The 16625-nt window shown below is 35.7% G+C and overlaps 3 protein-coding genes across 3 annotated transcripts in view; all 3 read right to left on the bottom strand.

The window, feature by feature from the left end:
• Nucleotides 1–9319, bottom strand: part of LOC118275521 (neuroendocrine convertase 2) — a 94527-nt gene extending 85208 nt beyond the window's left edge. The window contains exon 1 of the mRNA XM_050695241.1: nt 9053–9319. Coding sequence (XP_050551198.1) covers nt 9053–9304 — 252 coding nt within the window. The 5' untranslated portion in view covers nt 9305–9319. The remainder of the gene's footprint in view (nt 1–9052) is intronic.
• Nucleotides 9320–12511: 3192 nt separating this feature from the next.
• LOC118275347 (ATP-dependent Clp protease proteolytic subunit) lies at nt 12512–13640 on the bottom strand. Its single transcript, XM_035593261.2, has one exon. The coding sequence runs from the start codon at nt 13413–13415 to the stop codon at nt 12648–12650; it is 768 nt and encodes a 255-aa protein (XP_035449154.2). The 5' UTR covers nt 13416–13640; the 3' UTR covers nt 12512–12647.
• A 226-nt stretch (nt 13641–13866) lies between these two features.
• Nucleotides 13867–16206, bottom strand: LOC118275854 (uncharacterized). The gene is made up of 3 exons (XM_035593961.2): nt 15967–16206; nt 14752–15816; nt 13867–14397 (listed from the first exon to the last, which is right to left on the bottom strand). Exons 1-3 carry the CDS (start codon nt 16022–16024, stop codon nt 14021–14023), a joined length of 1500 nt encoding a protein of 499 aa, XP_035449854.2. The 5' UTR covers nt 16025–16206; the 3' UTR covers nt 13867–14020.
• Nucleotides 16207–16625: the final 419 nt, after the last annotated feature.

Raw genomic sequence — 16625 nt, 5'->3', positions numbered from 1 at the left:
CAACGAAACACAACACAAGCGTTATTTCACGTCGGTTTTCGGTGAGGCCGTGGTATCACTCCGATCGAGCCGGCCCATTCGTGCCAAAGCAAGGCTCTCCCACACTCATAATCTATGAAAGTATTATTAATACTACTTAGTAAAACATATGTTAGCAAAACACTACATTTACTTTATTCCGTAACATTAGCTGAGTAAACGCAATTATCTCGGATACGCACAAGGTGTAATTAAATTAATTAGAACACTCCCTGATTAAGTAAAGTGAGTTAAATCAATTGTAACGGCTGAGTTCACTAGGATTATGTTCCAGGATTCTACTCGTATTAGTGGGAAAATTTTGTTACCAGATGTTTTTAAAGTCAAATGAAGATTGTTACTAATGTTAAATAAATTTTGACTTTTGACTGCACGGTTGGCACTGTGGCTGACACGCAACGTGTAAAGGGTTCGATTCCCGCACGGAGCAGCTCTTTATGTGAATTACAAGATTTTGTTTTAAACTAACAAAAAATAAAACAGAAATAAAAGGAAAATTTTAAAAATATCTAAATATTATCATTTACAAAATCATCTACAGTGTAATAATATTATTCATAAAAAAAAAAAAATGCTTTCATTTCTAGATATCACTAGATAGTACATGGCGATAAGAAACGATCAATTCTTATGTCCCGCTCAAAACTTAAAAACATTCTAATACTATAAATAACCTAAAGAATATTATAATTCATTGACTACACCAAGGCGTCAGAACTCATTACAATATTTATTGTAACCAAGGACACAAAATTTCCTGGAAATAAACAGATGACGCACAAGACCTATAAATACCATTATCTTATCCCACATAAAGTAACCGATTGAATAACAATCAACCTCTTTCATTAACATAACGAATAGAAAAACAGTTTATTTTTACCCATTTAGGTATTTAACACAGAAATGACGTCACGTCTTAACAAACACATTATGACATGTGGCTTTATAATCAACTAGCTACTCCCACACTGTTTCACCTGCTGCTCGGCTCCTATTGGTCGTAGCATGATTTTTTATATACTATAGTCTTCCTCGATAAATGCAATTTCCAACACAAAAAGAATTATTCAATTCGAATCAGTAGTTCCATAGATTACTTCAATCATACAAACAAACTCTTCAGCTTTGTAATATGTATTTGAATATAGATCATTGTTGACTACATTCTGCCAGCTACTTCGCCTGCATGCCCGTGGAATAAAAAGTAGCCTATGTGTTATTTCAAACCATAATCTACCCCTGCTCCAAATTCTATCCTCATCCCTTCAGCGGTTTTGACGTCATTGACGTACAAACACACAAACTTTCACTTCTATAATATTAGTAAGATTGTGGATACATGAAGAAAAGTGGCGACATGTCTAGACTATTAGTATAATAATACAACATGTGGTTTTATAATCAATGAGATGAGATGCCACCCACTCGTGTCCTATTAAATCCACCATGAATGGTTGTCTATAGAGTGGGTGTAACCCATATATTAATTTAGCTACTTTGTCACCTGTGTGCGTGTGCTAACCGAAAGAGATTGACACGGTTATTTCGATATTTGTTAATGTATTCTGAGTTTTATGCTGGCGCCACACATGTGCGAACTTGTTTGTCCACTTTCTGTGGACATGGACATTTAATGCTATTTTGTCCCTTTTTTTAAGGGGGGAAATCATCCAATGACTTCTCTCGCCTTAGACGAGGCGAGAGGGAGTGTCAGACTCTTACTGACTAAAAACCACCCTGTTCCTACTCTTGCTTTTCAAACCGGAGCCCTGGTAAACCCGCTAGGTAGTCCGCAGCTCCGGATCAGGCATCAGCCCTACTGGGCCCCACTATTTTGTCCCTGCCACATAAGTTCGCACATGTCTGGCGCCAGCATTAAAATATATTTTTTGGTGTGTCTTCATTTTGTGCTTCATTGTTATGTATGACGCACATGTAGGTACCTATATATTGTTATGTATAATAAATTTGACGTTAATACATACCTACGTTAAACGCCTCTGTCTTGCTTTTGAAGAAGTGTGGATATTTTCGGATAATAAAACAAAAGAAGAGCAATAATAAAACGTACATACATTCTCACTTGTCAATGCTTTTTTCAGTATGTCTTTTTTGTACTAATTAAACCAGCCTATTAGATGGGACTTAAAACACAAATGGTGAAAAGTGGGTATACATTGTATAATGGCATTAAGTGCCGTAATGTGGTCTTCGACTTCGAGGATAAAAAGGCGTAGCATTGTGACTATATCAGACTATTAACAAATTTTAAATATTAAATATATTTCATAGAAAGGTTATTTCAGAGAAATAACAGTAAGTAAAATTTAAAATAAAATTCATTTCACCAAAAACAATTTAAACTTAAAAACAATTTAAAATAATGGGCTAGAACTTAGAAGTTTTAGAAGAAATTGTTACGATTACTTTTATAATCGTAGGAATGGAGCCTAATTTGACAGGGGAAGAAATTAAGCGGCTACTGTTGAAATATTCATGAAAGTTGAAAATTCGGCCATTTTAGATCCGACAGTTACGAAACAAAAGAATTTTGTTAAACGTTTTCTTTGAGATTTCACTAAAATACCTGTCTTGATAAATTAATTGGTTGTATTATAATTACGAGTATTTTATCAATTTTTTATGAGAAGTATTAATCATCCAATGACTTCTGCCTCTTTGGATGAAGCGAGACGGAGTGTCAGACTCTTACTGACTAATAACCAGCCCGTTCCTACTCCTGCTTCAAGCCGTAGCCTCGGTTACTAGCTAGGTCGTCCACAGCTCCGGGTCATTTAATAAACTCGTTACCATGAGATCTTGAGGTGGTTCTCTTATTAGAAAAAGTATATTTTATTCAGACTTTTACTTTAAAATTGTACTTTTGTAAATATTGTCTTATAGCAAAATAATTACATTATAATACATTAAACATAAAACACACCAACTTTAAAATAACACATACAAAAAATATATTTGATTTTTACTTTACTTGCGAATTGCGAGATAAAGTAAATTTTGTGTTATAGCAAAATAATTACATTATAATACATTAAACATAAAATACACCAACTTTAAAATAACACATACAAAAAATACTTTTCTCAAACATTTCTTAGTACTCGTACCGAACTCCATCAAAGTGGAACATAGTCATCTATCATGTTGTTAGCAACGTAATATTATTACCTAAAGTATGTCAAGCCATTTCGCAAAAAAAGTAATAAGGAAACCATTTTATACACATGTTTCAAAAACATGTAATGAAAGAAGTTCTCTCTTTGAAGTATAATCAGATTTCGTAATAAAAAACTTGGGAAATTTGATTAAAATGGTGATAAATAAATTATTAGCAGTTTCATATTTTAACTCTTTAGGTTACTTTTTCACCAGAGAAGTGCTATTTAACTATGCTACAGATATAACAGCTAAACTGTGAAACTATATGACCGTTTCCACTGATACTAAGCTATGTAGTTGTGCGAGTAAGATGTGCTATGAAGATGCGCTGCCACAAAGTAGCTACACGAGGTAGATGTGCAGCTCGAGTATGCGATGTATCAACGCATTCGTAACACACATCCATGACACGCATCTTTCCATATAAAAAAAACATATCACTAGTGCGAAGTTATGCGTACCAATGAATATGATTGATGGACAACAGACGTATCCACAGCACCCTTATGCTAGTGATAATAATAGTGCAAAAATCTTCATAAAAAAGAAGAAAATAATTTACAGTGTCCAATATTTTTACTGATCTATCAGAAGGGCATTAAAGCAATTAATCTTCATCCCTATTGTAATCGTGATTAAGGAAAATACTCGTATAAAAAATATAAAGTAATTTTGTAATTGGAAAATGATCACAATCAAGTTCAGGAAAATTATCTTTGGAACGAGGAAAATCTTCAACGTTATAGATTTATTCCTTTGAGAAAACAAATGATATCATTTTGTCAATAAGAGCTATGGGTATAAATAAATCGATGCCCTCGTCTGCTAATGTAGTTACAGTTATTTCTTTCAGACTCTCGTATATAAAACAAAAATAGAAATTACTTACATTGTGTGTTTTTGTGAATCCGTGTTCCGAAATCTATCAGAAGATTTGATTTCTACAAATAGAATATTGACAAGCTTCATACAAAATGCATCAATACTATATCTCTAGTTTCGTTTAGATAGAAATTGGCCGTTCACGCTTTCTTCAAATATTTGAAATGAGAGATTAACACACTAAAATGAGAATACAGCATATTTTGTTACAAGGTACCAATTTTCTCTACCTATATCCTAATATCATAGCATCGATCTCAATTATTAATTTCATTATTTTCAATTGAAAACCAATCTCAGTAAAATAAAGATATACATAAAATGCTACGTCGTAGCGCGTAGCCCGTAGCCCCGTAGCCCGTAGCAACCGTCAACATTTCCCCGAAAAATTCTATATAGCCGACCCTAATTTGTCGTGGTGTTCTATCGGGCGACGGGATAATATCATTTGGAGGCTATATCATAGGCACAAAAGGCCTTTTGTAATATATTATGAATGGTATATTCAACTCTAGATATACACACATTGTGTGATGTTCGGCTTACAATCGAAAGAGATATGAATCATTAAATTAAACCGCCGTTTGGTAAGCTACAAAGGGAATTTATTGTTGTACTGTTTTGAGAGTGTGTGTGTTAATATTTTATAAGTGTGGTCAGACGTTTCGGTAGGTTATAGGCTAGGTAGGCTAGGTTTGGAAGAAGTAAACCTTTCACTGCCAACAAAAAACAGTTGAAGGCTATTCTTCACTAGCGTCGGTCAGCGTTGTTCGACATGGTCCTAAGAATGTTTAAGGTTTTTTGTCTCTGATGGCTGATATACTGCCTAGATAATAAGGTAATTGACAAGCTGGGAAATCCATACTTTCATCGAAACGTCAAAAATGTCATTTCCTGTGAATTTTGTATGAGACGTGTAGGTTGTGACTTTGTGACGTCATCAGTTTCTTTGAAATAAAAATTTATATAAAAAAATCAGTAGATCGTTTATTGAATAAATGAAATTGCGGTTAATTTTAATTAGGTATGTATTAAAAAGTCATTCATAGTATATTATTTTTGTCTGAGGAAAATATCGAATTATATCACTAGACAACTCTTTCTTTTTTTCAAACATAAGCTCCCTGTTCAAAAACGCAATCTATTGTTAGAGTACTAAGTAACAAAATCGCATACCCGTGTGAATCCAGACACACTTGTATTTATTTTCGAGTAGCACATTGAACCAGCCCGCATAAACCTATGTGATAAACATCTCCAGTTTTATCGGTCAACAGACACACGGAATCTAGAATTCGTACATTTACATAAAACTTCGATACAGTTGTCTACTTGTGGAAACAAAAATACAAGAATGTTTATTTACAAAATAGGATAGATGACTATGTTTTATTTTATAATGTCCGTCGTGTAGATTATTTTAAAACGTTAGACACGTATTTTTATTTTCTTATGGAAACAAATACTTTCGTGAGACATACTAAATAAATTAATTTGTTACGACGCGGCGATTGTCGAAACATAATTTGAAATAACGCGTGACGTTACTTTTAGGTACGTTTTATACATACATAGAAAGGACGTATTTGCTCCAACTGCTAAACTTTGATTCGTTTTGTCTAAGCATTGTTTGTTACTCTATCACGTCAAAACGGCTGAAGGGATAGGAGTGAAATTTAGAACAGAGGTCGATTATATCCGTCTGGAATAAATCCTATATTACTTTCATCATACGAGAAAGCGAGTAAAGACGCTGGCAAAATCTAGTCTAGTACATTCATAATATAAATTGGGTACGATCCAGTGTTCAATATTTTCTGCACGTGCCAGAAAAATGGTTTCATCTCAAATATTGTTTAAACGTTCGGTTATCGAACAGAAATAGCTCCTGAATTATTTTATTTTCATTGGTCTCTTATATTCCAGCGAATGCTTTCGAAATATTGTGTGTGTGAATTTTATTAAAACTTTAGGTATTTCTCCGCTTTTGGTCTCAATTGTTTTTGTGTTAATTTTATTACTTACGTAACTATAAACTTGTGTTTCCTCTTTAGTAATCGTAAGACTTTGGAATTGTTGAATCTTAAAACAAAATAGTTTTAGTTTTTTTTATGTACGTTTTCCTATATAATGTATACGTCAAAAATCCATTATTAAAGTGAAATCGCCCAGTTACTGCCGCACTCAGAGCCGTACTCAGAGACTTTTAATGATTATATTTTTGTCTATTTGTCTGTCTATCCGTCTGTTTATTTGGCTAATCTCTAAAATAGCTGGACTGATTTCGACGGTACTCTTATTAGCAGGTAGCTGATTTACTAAAGAGTAACTTAGACTACTTTTATCAGTCACAAAGTCCGTAATCTACGTGACCGAAGCCGAAGGCATTAACTAGAACATAATATACTCTTTTCTGCAATAATACTCGTGTAAAGCTCCAAGTCAGATACAAAACGGCTTCAATTAATTACTTCTCCGTTATTAGATCTTGTAGTATCCAATTAAAAATCTTCATAGAAAGAAATTATAGAATACTACGCTTAACAGGGAGTTAGCACTTAATCCGTTAATAATTGAAAATGAATTTTATAATGTCGGTAATAAATATCAATTTCCGTTGTTAATTATTTATAATCCGGGATGAGATATGGTGTGTATGCGAAATTATGACGTTTTGAACGTACCCGTGATGCAGGAGAAAATACTCATTCCTTTTGGTAGAGGGGAATCATTATATGACTTCTTCCGCCTCGGGTGAGGTGAGAGAGTGTCAGACTGTTACTAACTAAACACCACCGTGGCCCTACTCCTGCTTCGAGCCGGAACCCCAGTAACCCACTAAATTGTCAGTTGTCCGTCCGTCCGTCGTCAGATCTCCGGAGAAAATCTTAAGAGTAACGTTTTTGTAGATAAATGATTAAAATATGTTTTATTCCTTCTTCCAGAATATTTTAAAATGTCCAACTGTGCTCAAGTAATAAATTATGATGAAGATTATTCTCATTTGTTGAGAATAATCTTTGTGAAATGAAATGCCTAAAAAGATATTTCAGGTAACATTTTCGCCCATTTATCAGCCCATTCCGGTAATCAGTCTAATTTTAGGCTATTTTGTACGATTTGCTCCTAAATTGATACATTTTACTGGCTACTACTAAGACTGCCTCTTTGGTCGAGTGGTCGCAGTGCGACTGTCTGACAAAGGGTCTCGGGTTCGGTTCCCTGGTCGGGCGAAGTATTGCTGGGCTTTTTTCGGTTTTTCGAAAAATTGCTCATTAATGGCACGTAATAGGCAATAGGCTGATCCACTATTATTTGGGACTTATCTTGGAGTATCACTTAAAAATTTCGTGTGATAAAATTAAACATTTTATCATTTTATTACATAAACATTATGTTTTCTGTCTTACGTTGACAAGCTAGGGTTACCATACCATAACATAGCCATGCTTTAAATCACCCTACAACTGAATGGCAACCCTACAGCATAGCGGATTCAAACTGAATGCTTAATATCGTGTCGGGAAATGACCTCGTTTATCTTACATACAGCCTTAGTAGGCATAGAGCCGTTGACAAGAGTCTACTCTATAGTTATAGCGTGGCAACAACCGCCATAGACAATCAGCCAAGTTTTTGTGCTAATTGTAAAGTTTGCGAAGTTAGATTTGTTTCGTGTTCTAAAAATAATGAAGGAATTTAAATGATAATTGGTATATAGATTGTTTTTTATTATCAAATAGTGGGTGGTTTATAAATATCAATAGTTCATTTAAATGTAGTTACATGTTAGTTAGTTATGACGTTTCGCCTTTTGTTCCTTGTAACGCCCACTTTTCGCATGTTACGTTGCTAATAAATTTTACTCATTAAATGTATGAATCTTCATTCTTCATACCTACCAATAAAATTAATCATATACCTACTTACAAAATGTTACAGAAATGTAGGTGGGTCCTTCAAAAAATAATCGTTTTATTTCATATTACAGTCGATTTATTTAGGAAGGGTAGGCGTGTACTACAAGTTACAACCATTTTTATGTAGGTAATGTTAAAAAATATCCTTATACATATCATAAAATACCAATATATTCAAATAGGTATTACATACTATTAAGAAAAATAAATACCTAATAATATTTCGATAGAGAGCCGCAAAACCATACTATTAAAAAGAAATCAACTGTCATCTTTATTCCATTTTCAAATACAAAAACGTCCAAACGATTTTACATTTTGTTTTTATTTAAATAAAAAAGAATACTCTTATTTGCATACACATCTATAAAAAAGTAGGTAACCTACCTAGGTATAGGTATAGGTATTAAACGAAAACCTCGTTACCGTCCTGCGGTAACAATGTTTACGTTAAGAGTGATTCGCGCGCCGACACTACTAGAGCTAAGTACCCAACAAACACATCAACAGGGCTGGAAGAAATTAAGCAGGTGAATTATATGCTCTCAGGTAAAATACTGAATTGGTTTTACCAAACTGATAACCATCACTGATTCGTATGTGTAAAATTAATAGTTTTAAAATTCAAATAAATAACGTCCATAACACCTGTATCTGCAACTTGTTAACGCTACATCCCTGAAAGCGTCGCCCGCCACACAAATTACGCGCCGATCATATTGTTTTTCTCCCAACAAACATCTTCTTTGTCTAATAGGGCGATAAAAACTAACGACCAATCTCTCCTAACTACCGAAAAAATAAACCTTAGATACGTAGGCACATACGAAGCCATAACAATCAACAAGGCATATCATAACCACATCACTCTTCTTAACGGACACCATCAATTACCAAGACCTTGTCGCAATAAAATACCAGCGATTTAGGGAATTTAGGAATATTCCTCGACATAAATCAAGTTATACTGGCGCAAAATATCAGTGTCTATGGGTATGTTTACGTATAATCACGTGGTCGCCACTCACCGGTCCGAGGCTGTCGAAGCCGTGGCGCAGCGCCAGCTGGTGCGCCTCGTCGTGCTGCACGGAGCGCTTGAAGCGCACGAGGAACGTGTTGGTGAAGACCTCTCGGGACGCGGCAGCGGCGATGAGCAACGTCGCAGCCAAGCATTGCAACCACATGTTCGCGCTGTGGCCGACAGCGGCTGACTGAGACCCCTCCGCGGCTGACGTCACCAAGTATCGACCCGCGCCCGGCGCATGCGCCAGCTCCACCATTCAAGCAGCTCCCCTCAGCGACGTCCAGCCTTTTCACAGATTATGAAAGGATGGCTCACCCGCTCGCGCCATGCGCCACTACCATTGTTTTGGATGAAACAACCTAGATTCATGATGTTCCGTTTAGCGCGGCCCCATCTTCAAGCCGACCTTGTTCACGGTAATAAGGCTTCGAACTATAATTTACATCTCGGAGTAAGTGCCTTTGTGTGTAGCGCTTGTTTGATGGCTACCACGCACTTGACATATTTTGATAGGCACCGCCATTTTATAGATAAGTTGTATTTCATTTCAGTTTGTACGCTGGGGAAAGCTCGAGTTTACTAAGTAGAAATAAACTTTTCTAATCTCAGCCGAGAGCCTTCAGTTAATTAACTTGATGGACAGCCTCTTATGAAATCGTGTCTCGTGAGTCTGCGGTTAACGCTTCGAGACTTGTTAACTGATAAACTTTAAGAAAATTACTTTTATATAAATAAGTACTAACAAGAGAAGTTTTAGGAAAAACAATGCCACTTTTTTATATTTGCTGATTTCATGTTTTACGTGGTCCTTATTTCATTTGCTTAATTAGGTAGGTACTTTGATTGAAATAGGTTAGTAATTTTTATAATTATAACTTTCTTGAGACATACTAATTTAATTATTATAATATTATCGGCTTAGGTACTCACGTAACTGTTTGACGAGGAACTGGATAGACTCCAGCATAGCTTGAAATTTGTCGAATTCCTCGTCAAACAGTACGTGAGCAAGCCGATAACATAATAATATGTAATGAAATAGATTAGTACCTATTAGTTAAACTGTGGATAGGCTCACTATGAATATATTTTTTTTTGTAATTAAGGACTAGTCTTTACTTAATAACTTAAAATAAAATACATGTAATCAGAAACAAAAGTAGGCAGCAGGAATGGCACCTATGACTTACGAAATTAGGTACCTACCTACATAACTACGTACCTATTATTTATTAAAGCCACACAAAATACTTTGCAACTTTTTCAACAAAATTAAATATAGGTTAGCTTCCAGTTGATCGACACCTGTACCTTCCAAACAGAGGTAAATAAAGCTGTATTTATCTCTCTGGGGAAAAAAGTTCCACATTTCATTGGAAAAAAGGTGGGATTAATCCTAATACCTATTCATACAGTGAGTGATATATTAGAAGTACCTATCGAAATTTGTAATATGTACGCTGAACAACATTTATTTCCCTTGGGCACGATTAGATTAAGAAGAGATCCAACGAACATACATTAATATCCACCACTAGGGAATGTAGTACAGAATACATTAATTAGGTACATCGTTAAAAAGATTTATAACCAACTTTCAATTATCACATAACTTGCGTAGATATAGCTACATACATAATACAGATATACGGATTTTGGAATGTCTGGAAAAGATGGGGGAAATCGTCCAATGACTCCTCCCCCTTGGGCGAGGCGAGAGGGAGTGTCAGACTTTTACTGAATAAAAACCACCCCATTCCTACTCCTTCTTTTTGAGCCGGAGCCCTGGTGACGCACTCGCCGGTATTCCGCAACTCCGTGAAATTTTAATAGCTGGGCTGGTGAATCAGAACCGCACCTCACATGTATGAAGTCACACACCTCTCATACATAATTTATCGTATAGTGTCCGATGCTTGTGTTAATTGAGTGTCCCTATTAGGTACAATGGGATTTATGGGACTCATAAATGGTGATAGTCATAGGGTAGTATAAGCTATGGCCTATACTACCCTATGACTATCATCATTTATATTATTTATTTATATTACTTATTTATAAATAAGGGTATAATGGCTATAAATTCGAAAAATATGGGCCTGATAATCCTATCAGAAATGGTGAACTTACGAATCTCCACTCTATATGTTCATGCATGAAACCGGACCGGACACATTGGAAAGGCGAACAAACTTGAAAAGCGTCTAGTTAGTAATAAGGAAAACCAATCCAAACGCGTAATTTTTTATATCCTCGTTATAAGGGGACTTTATGCTGATGAAAGTCGTAAATGAAAATTAAAAGCAATCCTTAAAGGCGTAAGCAGACCGGGACAGCATGTCAACGGATTAAAATTTATGTTAATGGACATTCAAACGTATTGGTATAGAAATACGACATAAATTGGTGTCTTTTAATGATGCCGTAGCTTCTAAAGAGATTTCCTTCCACGGCATTGAAAGACGCGCCACGGGCTCCAGAGGCGGATGCCGCGGCATACCGCGGTAGGCAATGCAATGCCAAGCATTCCGGCCCTCGTGAATAAAGGCAATTGAAATCTTAAATATGTCAGGCAGCAGGAACTGCCGAAGCGTGGCAAGGCGCTGAAATGTCAGCATTTAAATTTAAGGATACTAACCGGTTAGTGTTCTCTTATTGACGACAAAATCCCTTACTATTTATTACCTTACCTTACTACGCACGGCCTGCGTAGGCCTTTACAGACCAACGCAGCGTTAAGTTATTACCAAAGATTATGGATCTTTCGCAAAAGTTTCATTTTGTATTTTGTGCCCTGATTATGGGGTGTGACACAGCTATAACACACCAACAACAAACGGTTCCCGACACCCAAAATACCAGAGGCGTTACGAGTGCGTTGCCGACCTTTCGGGGGTTAGAAATGTAGGTAAGGGTTGTTGGGGAATCAGGGATTGGGAAGATTAGGAAGGGCGTAATTGGGCTTCTGGTAACCTCACGCACAAAAAACACAGAACAACAACGCAAGCATTGTTTCACGTTGGTTTTCGGTGAGTCCTTAGTATTACTACGGTCGAGCCAGCCCATTCGTGCCGAAGCATGGCTCTCTCACACTTGCACTTATCATTACAAGTGGTCTAAACATAACTAAAGCAAAAGTGGATCTGGCAAATTGAAATACTGAAGAATGTAATTAGAAGAAAATAATCATGCAGGAACATAATTAGATGCAAACTAAGCTGAGTAGATCACTCAATCGGTGACTTCTCTGGTGTTGTGGGTGTCCATGGGTAGCGCTGATTGCTTACTGTCAGGTGACACATCTGTACATATGCCACCTATTTCATTAAAAAATCAGAGTGTCAATTCATTTATCTCCCTCTTTAAAAAGACTTGCATCTTATTAACCTGATCTTACCAACTTATTTTTATAACTGATATCTTACTTCATTATACAAGGAGTTTGATAAAAATAAAAGAAAGATTAAATTGAAAATAAAATATTGCTATAAAATACAATTTACTATGATAACAATAAGTCAATTATCACAAGAGTTTAGCACTGAAACACCAACATTAGATATTTGTGGCTGATGTAGATTGCTGTCTGTGCTCGAGAATCAAGCCGGGGCAGGGTTAAGAGGTGGAACTGCTCCTTTAGCCACAGTGGTCGCTGTGGCACACTGCTGCTCCATAGCATGTGATGGGGGGTGCTCCAGAACATTGTCAATGAGACCGAAACCCTTCGCCTCAGTCGGAGACATGAAGTAATCCCTCTCCATTGAACTCTGCACTTTCTCCAGAGCTAGCCCAGTATGTCTGACATACAGAGTGTTAATCTGTGCCTTGAGCTTCAATATCTCCTCCGCCTGGATCTGTATGTCTGTGGCTTGACCTCTCACACCTCCAGAGGGCTGATGGATCATGATGCGGGAGTTTGGAAGTGCATGTCTCATGCCCGGAGCTCCAGCTGCGAGAAGTAGTGATGCCATGCTGCAAGCCTGTCCCACACACCATGTAGCTACTGGAGGAGTTATGTATTGCATCGTGTCGTAAATACCCAATCCAGCCGTGACATTACCTCCAGGAGAGTTGATATACAAATGTACGGGCTTTTTACTCGATTCTGATTGGAGGAATAACAACTGTGCCACGATCAGTGAGCTTATCTCGTCGTTTATAGGTCCCATAAGACAAATGATGCGCTCCCGAAGAAGTCGCGAATAAATGTCGTAAGCCCGCTCACCTCTACCCGTTTGCTCTACAACTATAGGTATCATACCTATTTTAAGAGGTTTACTGGTACTTATCGTTCTCTGGACATTTTTCGATATATTCCCAACAGAGTACGAAGTTCTTGCTATTTGTCGAATGTAATTCAGTGCCATTTTTGGCAATATTTCGGATTGCAAGTAGAACAACAATTCTAAAAGTCGTTAGGCAAGTTATTTCTTCGTTCGTTATTTCTTCAAATATTAAACAGAGGACTCGTCGATTGTATTAACTATAAAACAACGGTACACTAGAGAAGGAAATTAATTTAGATTAATTTTCTATACGCTTTCACAACCTACAAAAATATACTTTGATGACATTGACAAATAAACAATGACAAGAATTCAAATGACAGTTCATGATGTAAATGACACATGTCATGTAAATCGTCTCTGGAACCATGGCTTTTAGCTGTACATTAGAAGCCACCACTAAAGCCATAACTAAAAATGTAATGCATTAAGAACAAAACGTAGGTAATAATATATTACACATAACGTTGCGGTTGATCTAAAATGAATTTATTATTATTAATAGCAATATTAAAGAAATAAAAATCAAAAATCATGTAATAACATTTATTTCAGTGGTATTTATCACGGGCATAATGTAAAGTTCACTATAGGCAATACTTGTCTTATTTAAAAATATTTAAATCAAACAAAACATAATTTTTAGATTCAATATAAAAAAAATCAAATTTGAAATAATAATCCATTCACTTGCTCTGTATTTGTCTGCGTCTTAATTTCATCAAAGCTTCCTGTCTTTTCTTTTCAATTATTGTCTTTAGGTCTGTTGAACTATTTGTAGGTTTCTGTTGCACATTCGGCATAGATTTGTTCTGTACTATTGCACTGCTAGCAACTTTAGGTTGAAACTGCACCTTTTTAGGTGCACCTGGTTTTGGTAAATTTTTGGGAACAGTTTCTTCACTAATTTTTGGCAAAGGTTGCTGGGTCAGTTGTGAATTAAAGATGGACTTTTGTGATGATGTAAATGGCAGGAGTCTCTTGGCTAATAATTTTTCTCTGGCCAGTTGGTGCTTCTTTTTAATTTCATCTGGAGTGCATCTGATTGGTGAGTCTCCTTGGTCTGAAAAGTGGTGAAAGTCATGTTAATCAAACATTTATACACAAATTATAAGAATAAATAATTCTACTCAGCAACACAGAATACAACTATATTGTTATGTTTTTATTTATTTTATTTTCACCCATGGTCGTCCCACTGCAGTGCAAAAGCCCCACTACCCTCCTTCCAGTTGTAGTTGTTTGTAGAGCCTTCTGTGGCCAATCTATAGGCATCAATTCATTCATCAGGCTATCAAGTTCGCGCTAATCTCTGCCATTTGAATAATTCTCCAGGAAGATATTGTCACACTATGACCAATTACAAAGCTATAATATGTATGTTACAAAGATAAAAATAAAATAAATTTATACAAACCTGTTGAGCACTCCTTCTCTTTGCCAAAAGGCATTGAATTATATCTTCCAAAAGCCATTCCGCTAGTTGATGGTTTAGTCACTTCTGTAACAGTTGGCGATACTGGCATAGAACTATGCCGGCTGAATATGGACCTTGAAGGACTGGCATCATGGACCACAAGTTCTTTTATAGTCCAAGAGTTCCCATCTTTAGCAGTATTTGATTTGCTTTTACTCCGTGATGTGTCTAGTTTTGTAGGCATCTGTGTTAATCTTTCTAACGCACTATCATTCAAGTTACCAACCAAACTATCAAACGAATCATTATTCAATTGCGGTGATGAGCATTTCTGTACTTTCTTCACCACCGGTGATTCCAATTTTATACTATTCAGTATGGCATCCATTGAATCATTGTCCATTTTAAAATTTAAATCTGTTATTACATTATTTTTCATTTTAGTTTCATAACAAGGTTTTTTTACAGGAGGTGCTTCCTTCAGGATATGTTCTTCCACAACCTGACTGGCTTTTATAAGACATTCATTCATTGAATCATCGGATTCCAATGCTGCTTCAGGATCAGGTTTTACAAAATTAGAACTCAATACATTTCTTCGTAAACATCGAGAATTACTTCTCACTCTGCTTTTAGGTGAGAATTCCGGTGATTCACTCATACAGTCATCCTCGCTTGCTGAGTTTACTTTTTCTGGACATGTCTTTTGGGTCTTCTTAGACATTAGTTCTACTAAATTTTGATTCAATTCTATCAGGTCTTGAAATAATTCAGTCTTTTTTTGTAAACTTTGTTTAAGAGCTCTACGTTTTGGAGGTTGTCTTTCAATTATTTTAGGTTTTATTGATCTTTTTGATCTCCGACTAACTGGCGTTGAGTTTTTGATTCGTGATTTACCAGCATTCTCTGATTTTGGGGTGTAGAAGTTCCAAACCACATCTGTCTCGCCTTCTGCTCCATCTTGGGTGCATAAAAATGGTACCGGACTTGCCGCCTCCGAGTCACAGATGGAATCACTATCTCTAGATGGGGAATCAGCTCGATCAGGTGTTGAACACGATAACACTGAAAAACGTAAATAACAACTCATATCGATAGCAAAACACAATAATATACTCTTACTATATCAAATAAAGTTTATCAACCACTTTGCTTATCACACAATCGGAGATTTTTACGTGTAATGTTCACAATAATATGTATTAGGAAAATTACCTCTACTTTTATTCTTTGTAGCAACCATTTCGTTTGATTTTCTTTTATCTTTGTTCATATGGATGGCAGACTATCTTCGCTAAATAAAAGTACATATGGTGGGCAGTATTCCGTTAAATTTAATCAAAAATTAAACCACAACAATGTTCTTAATAAAAATAATCACGAAATCATCAAAATCATAAACACAACGTCAAAAATCGGAGGTTATTCTCTGCGTCCATCTGTCAGTTACAAAGACTGTCAAAAAGAAATAGTGATGGCATTAGGCTCAAACTAGGGCTGTTTTATTTTCTTAAGTTTGTATGGGTGCATGCCGCATTCAGTATTATTAATTTAAAAAAATAAATTTGTATATTATTTAGTTTTTAATAAAATATATTATTTGATAAGTATATTTTATTAAAAACATTACAATACATATCAAATAATAAAAGCTCGAGAGTTGGATAAGAGTTTTCCCATCTATCGATTTTTTATAACTAATTCAATTAAATTCGGAGGACGTCATCCAAATTAGGTTATTTTCAAAAGACACATCAGAATTATGCCAACTGTGCTAACAGTGCAGTATGTAATTTATGTAAGACACAACAAACTATAAAGTCAATAAATCGACACATCAAAAATGTAAAATAAACTTATGACATTTTCAAATC

This window comes from Spodoptera frugiperda, chromosome 8 (genome assembly GCF_023101765.2).
Source record: "Spodoptera frugiperda isolate SF20-4 chromosome 8, AGI-APGP_CSIRO_Sfru_2.0, whole genome shotgun sequence".
Taxonomy (NCBI): domain Eukaryota; kingdom Metazoa; phylum Arthropoda; class Insecta; order Lepidoptera; family Noctuidae; genus Spodoptera; species Spodoptera frugiperda.
Note: the sequence above shows the minus strand (reverse complement) of the source record. Positions and strands in the feature narration are given on the sequence as shown.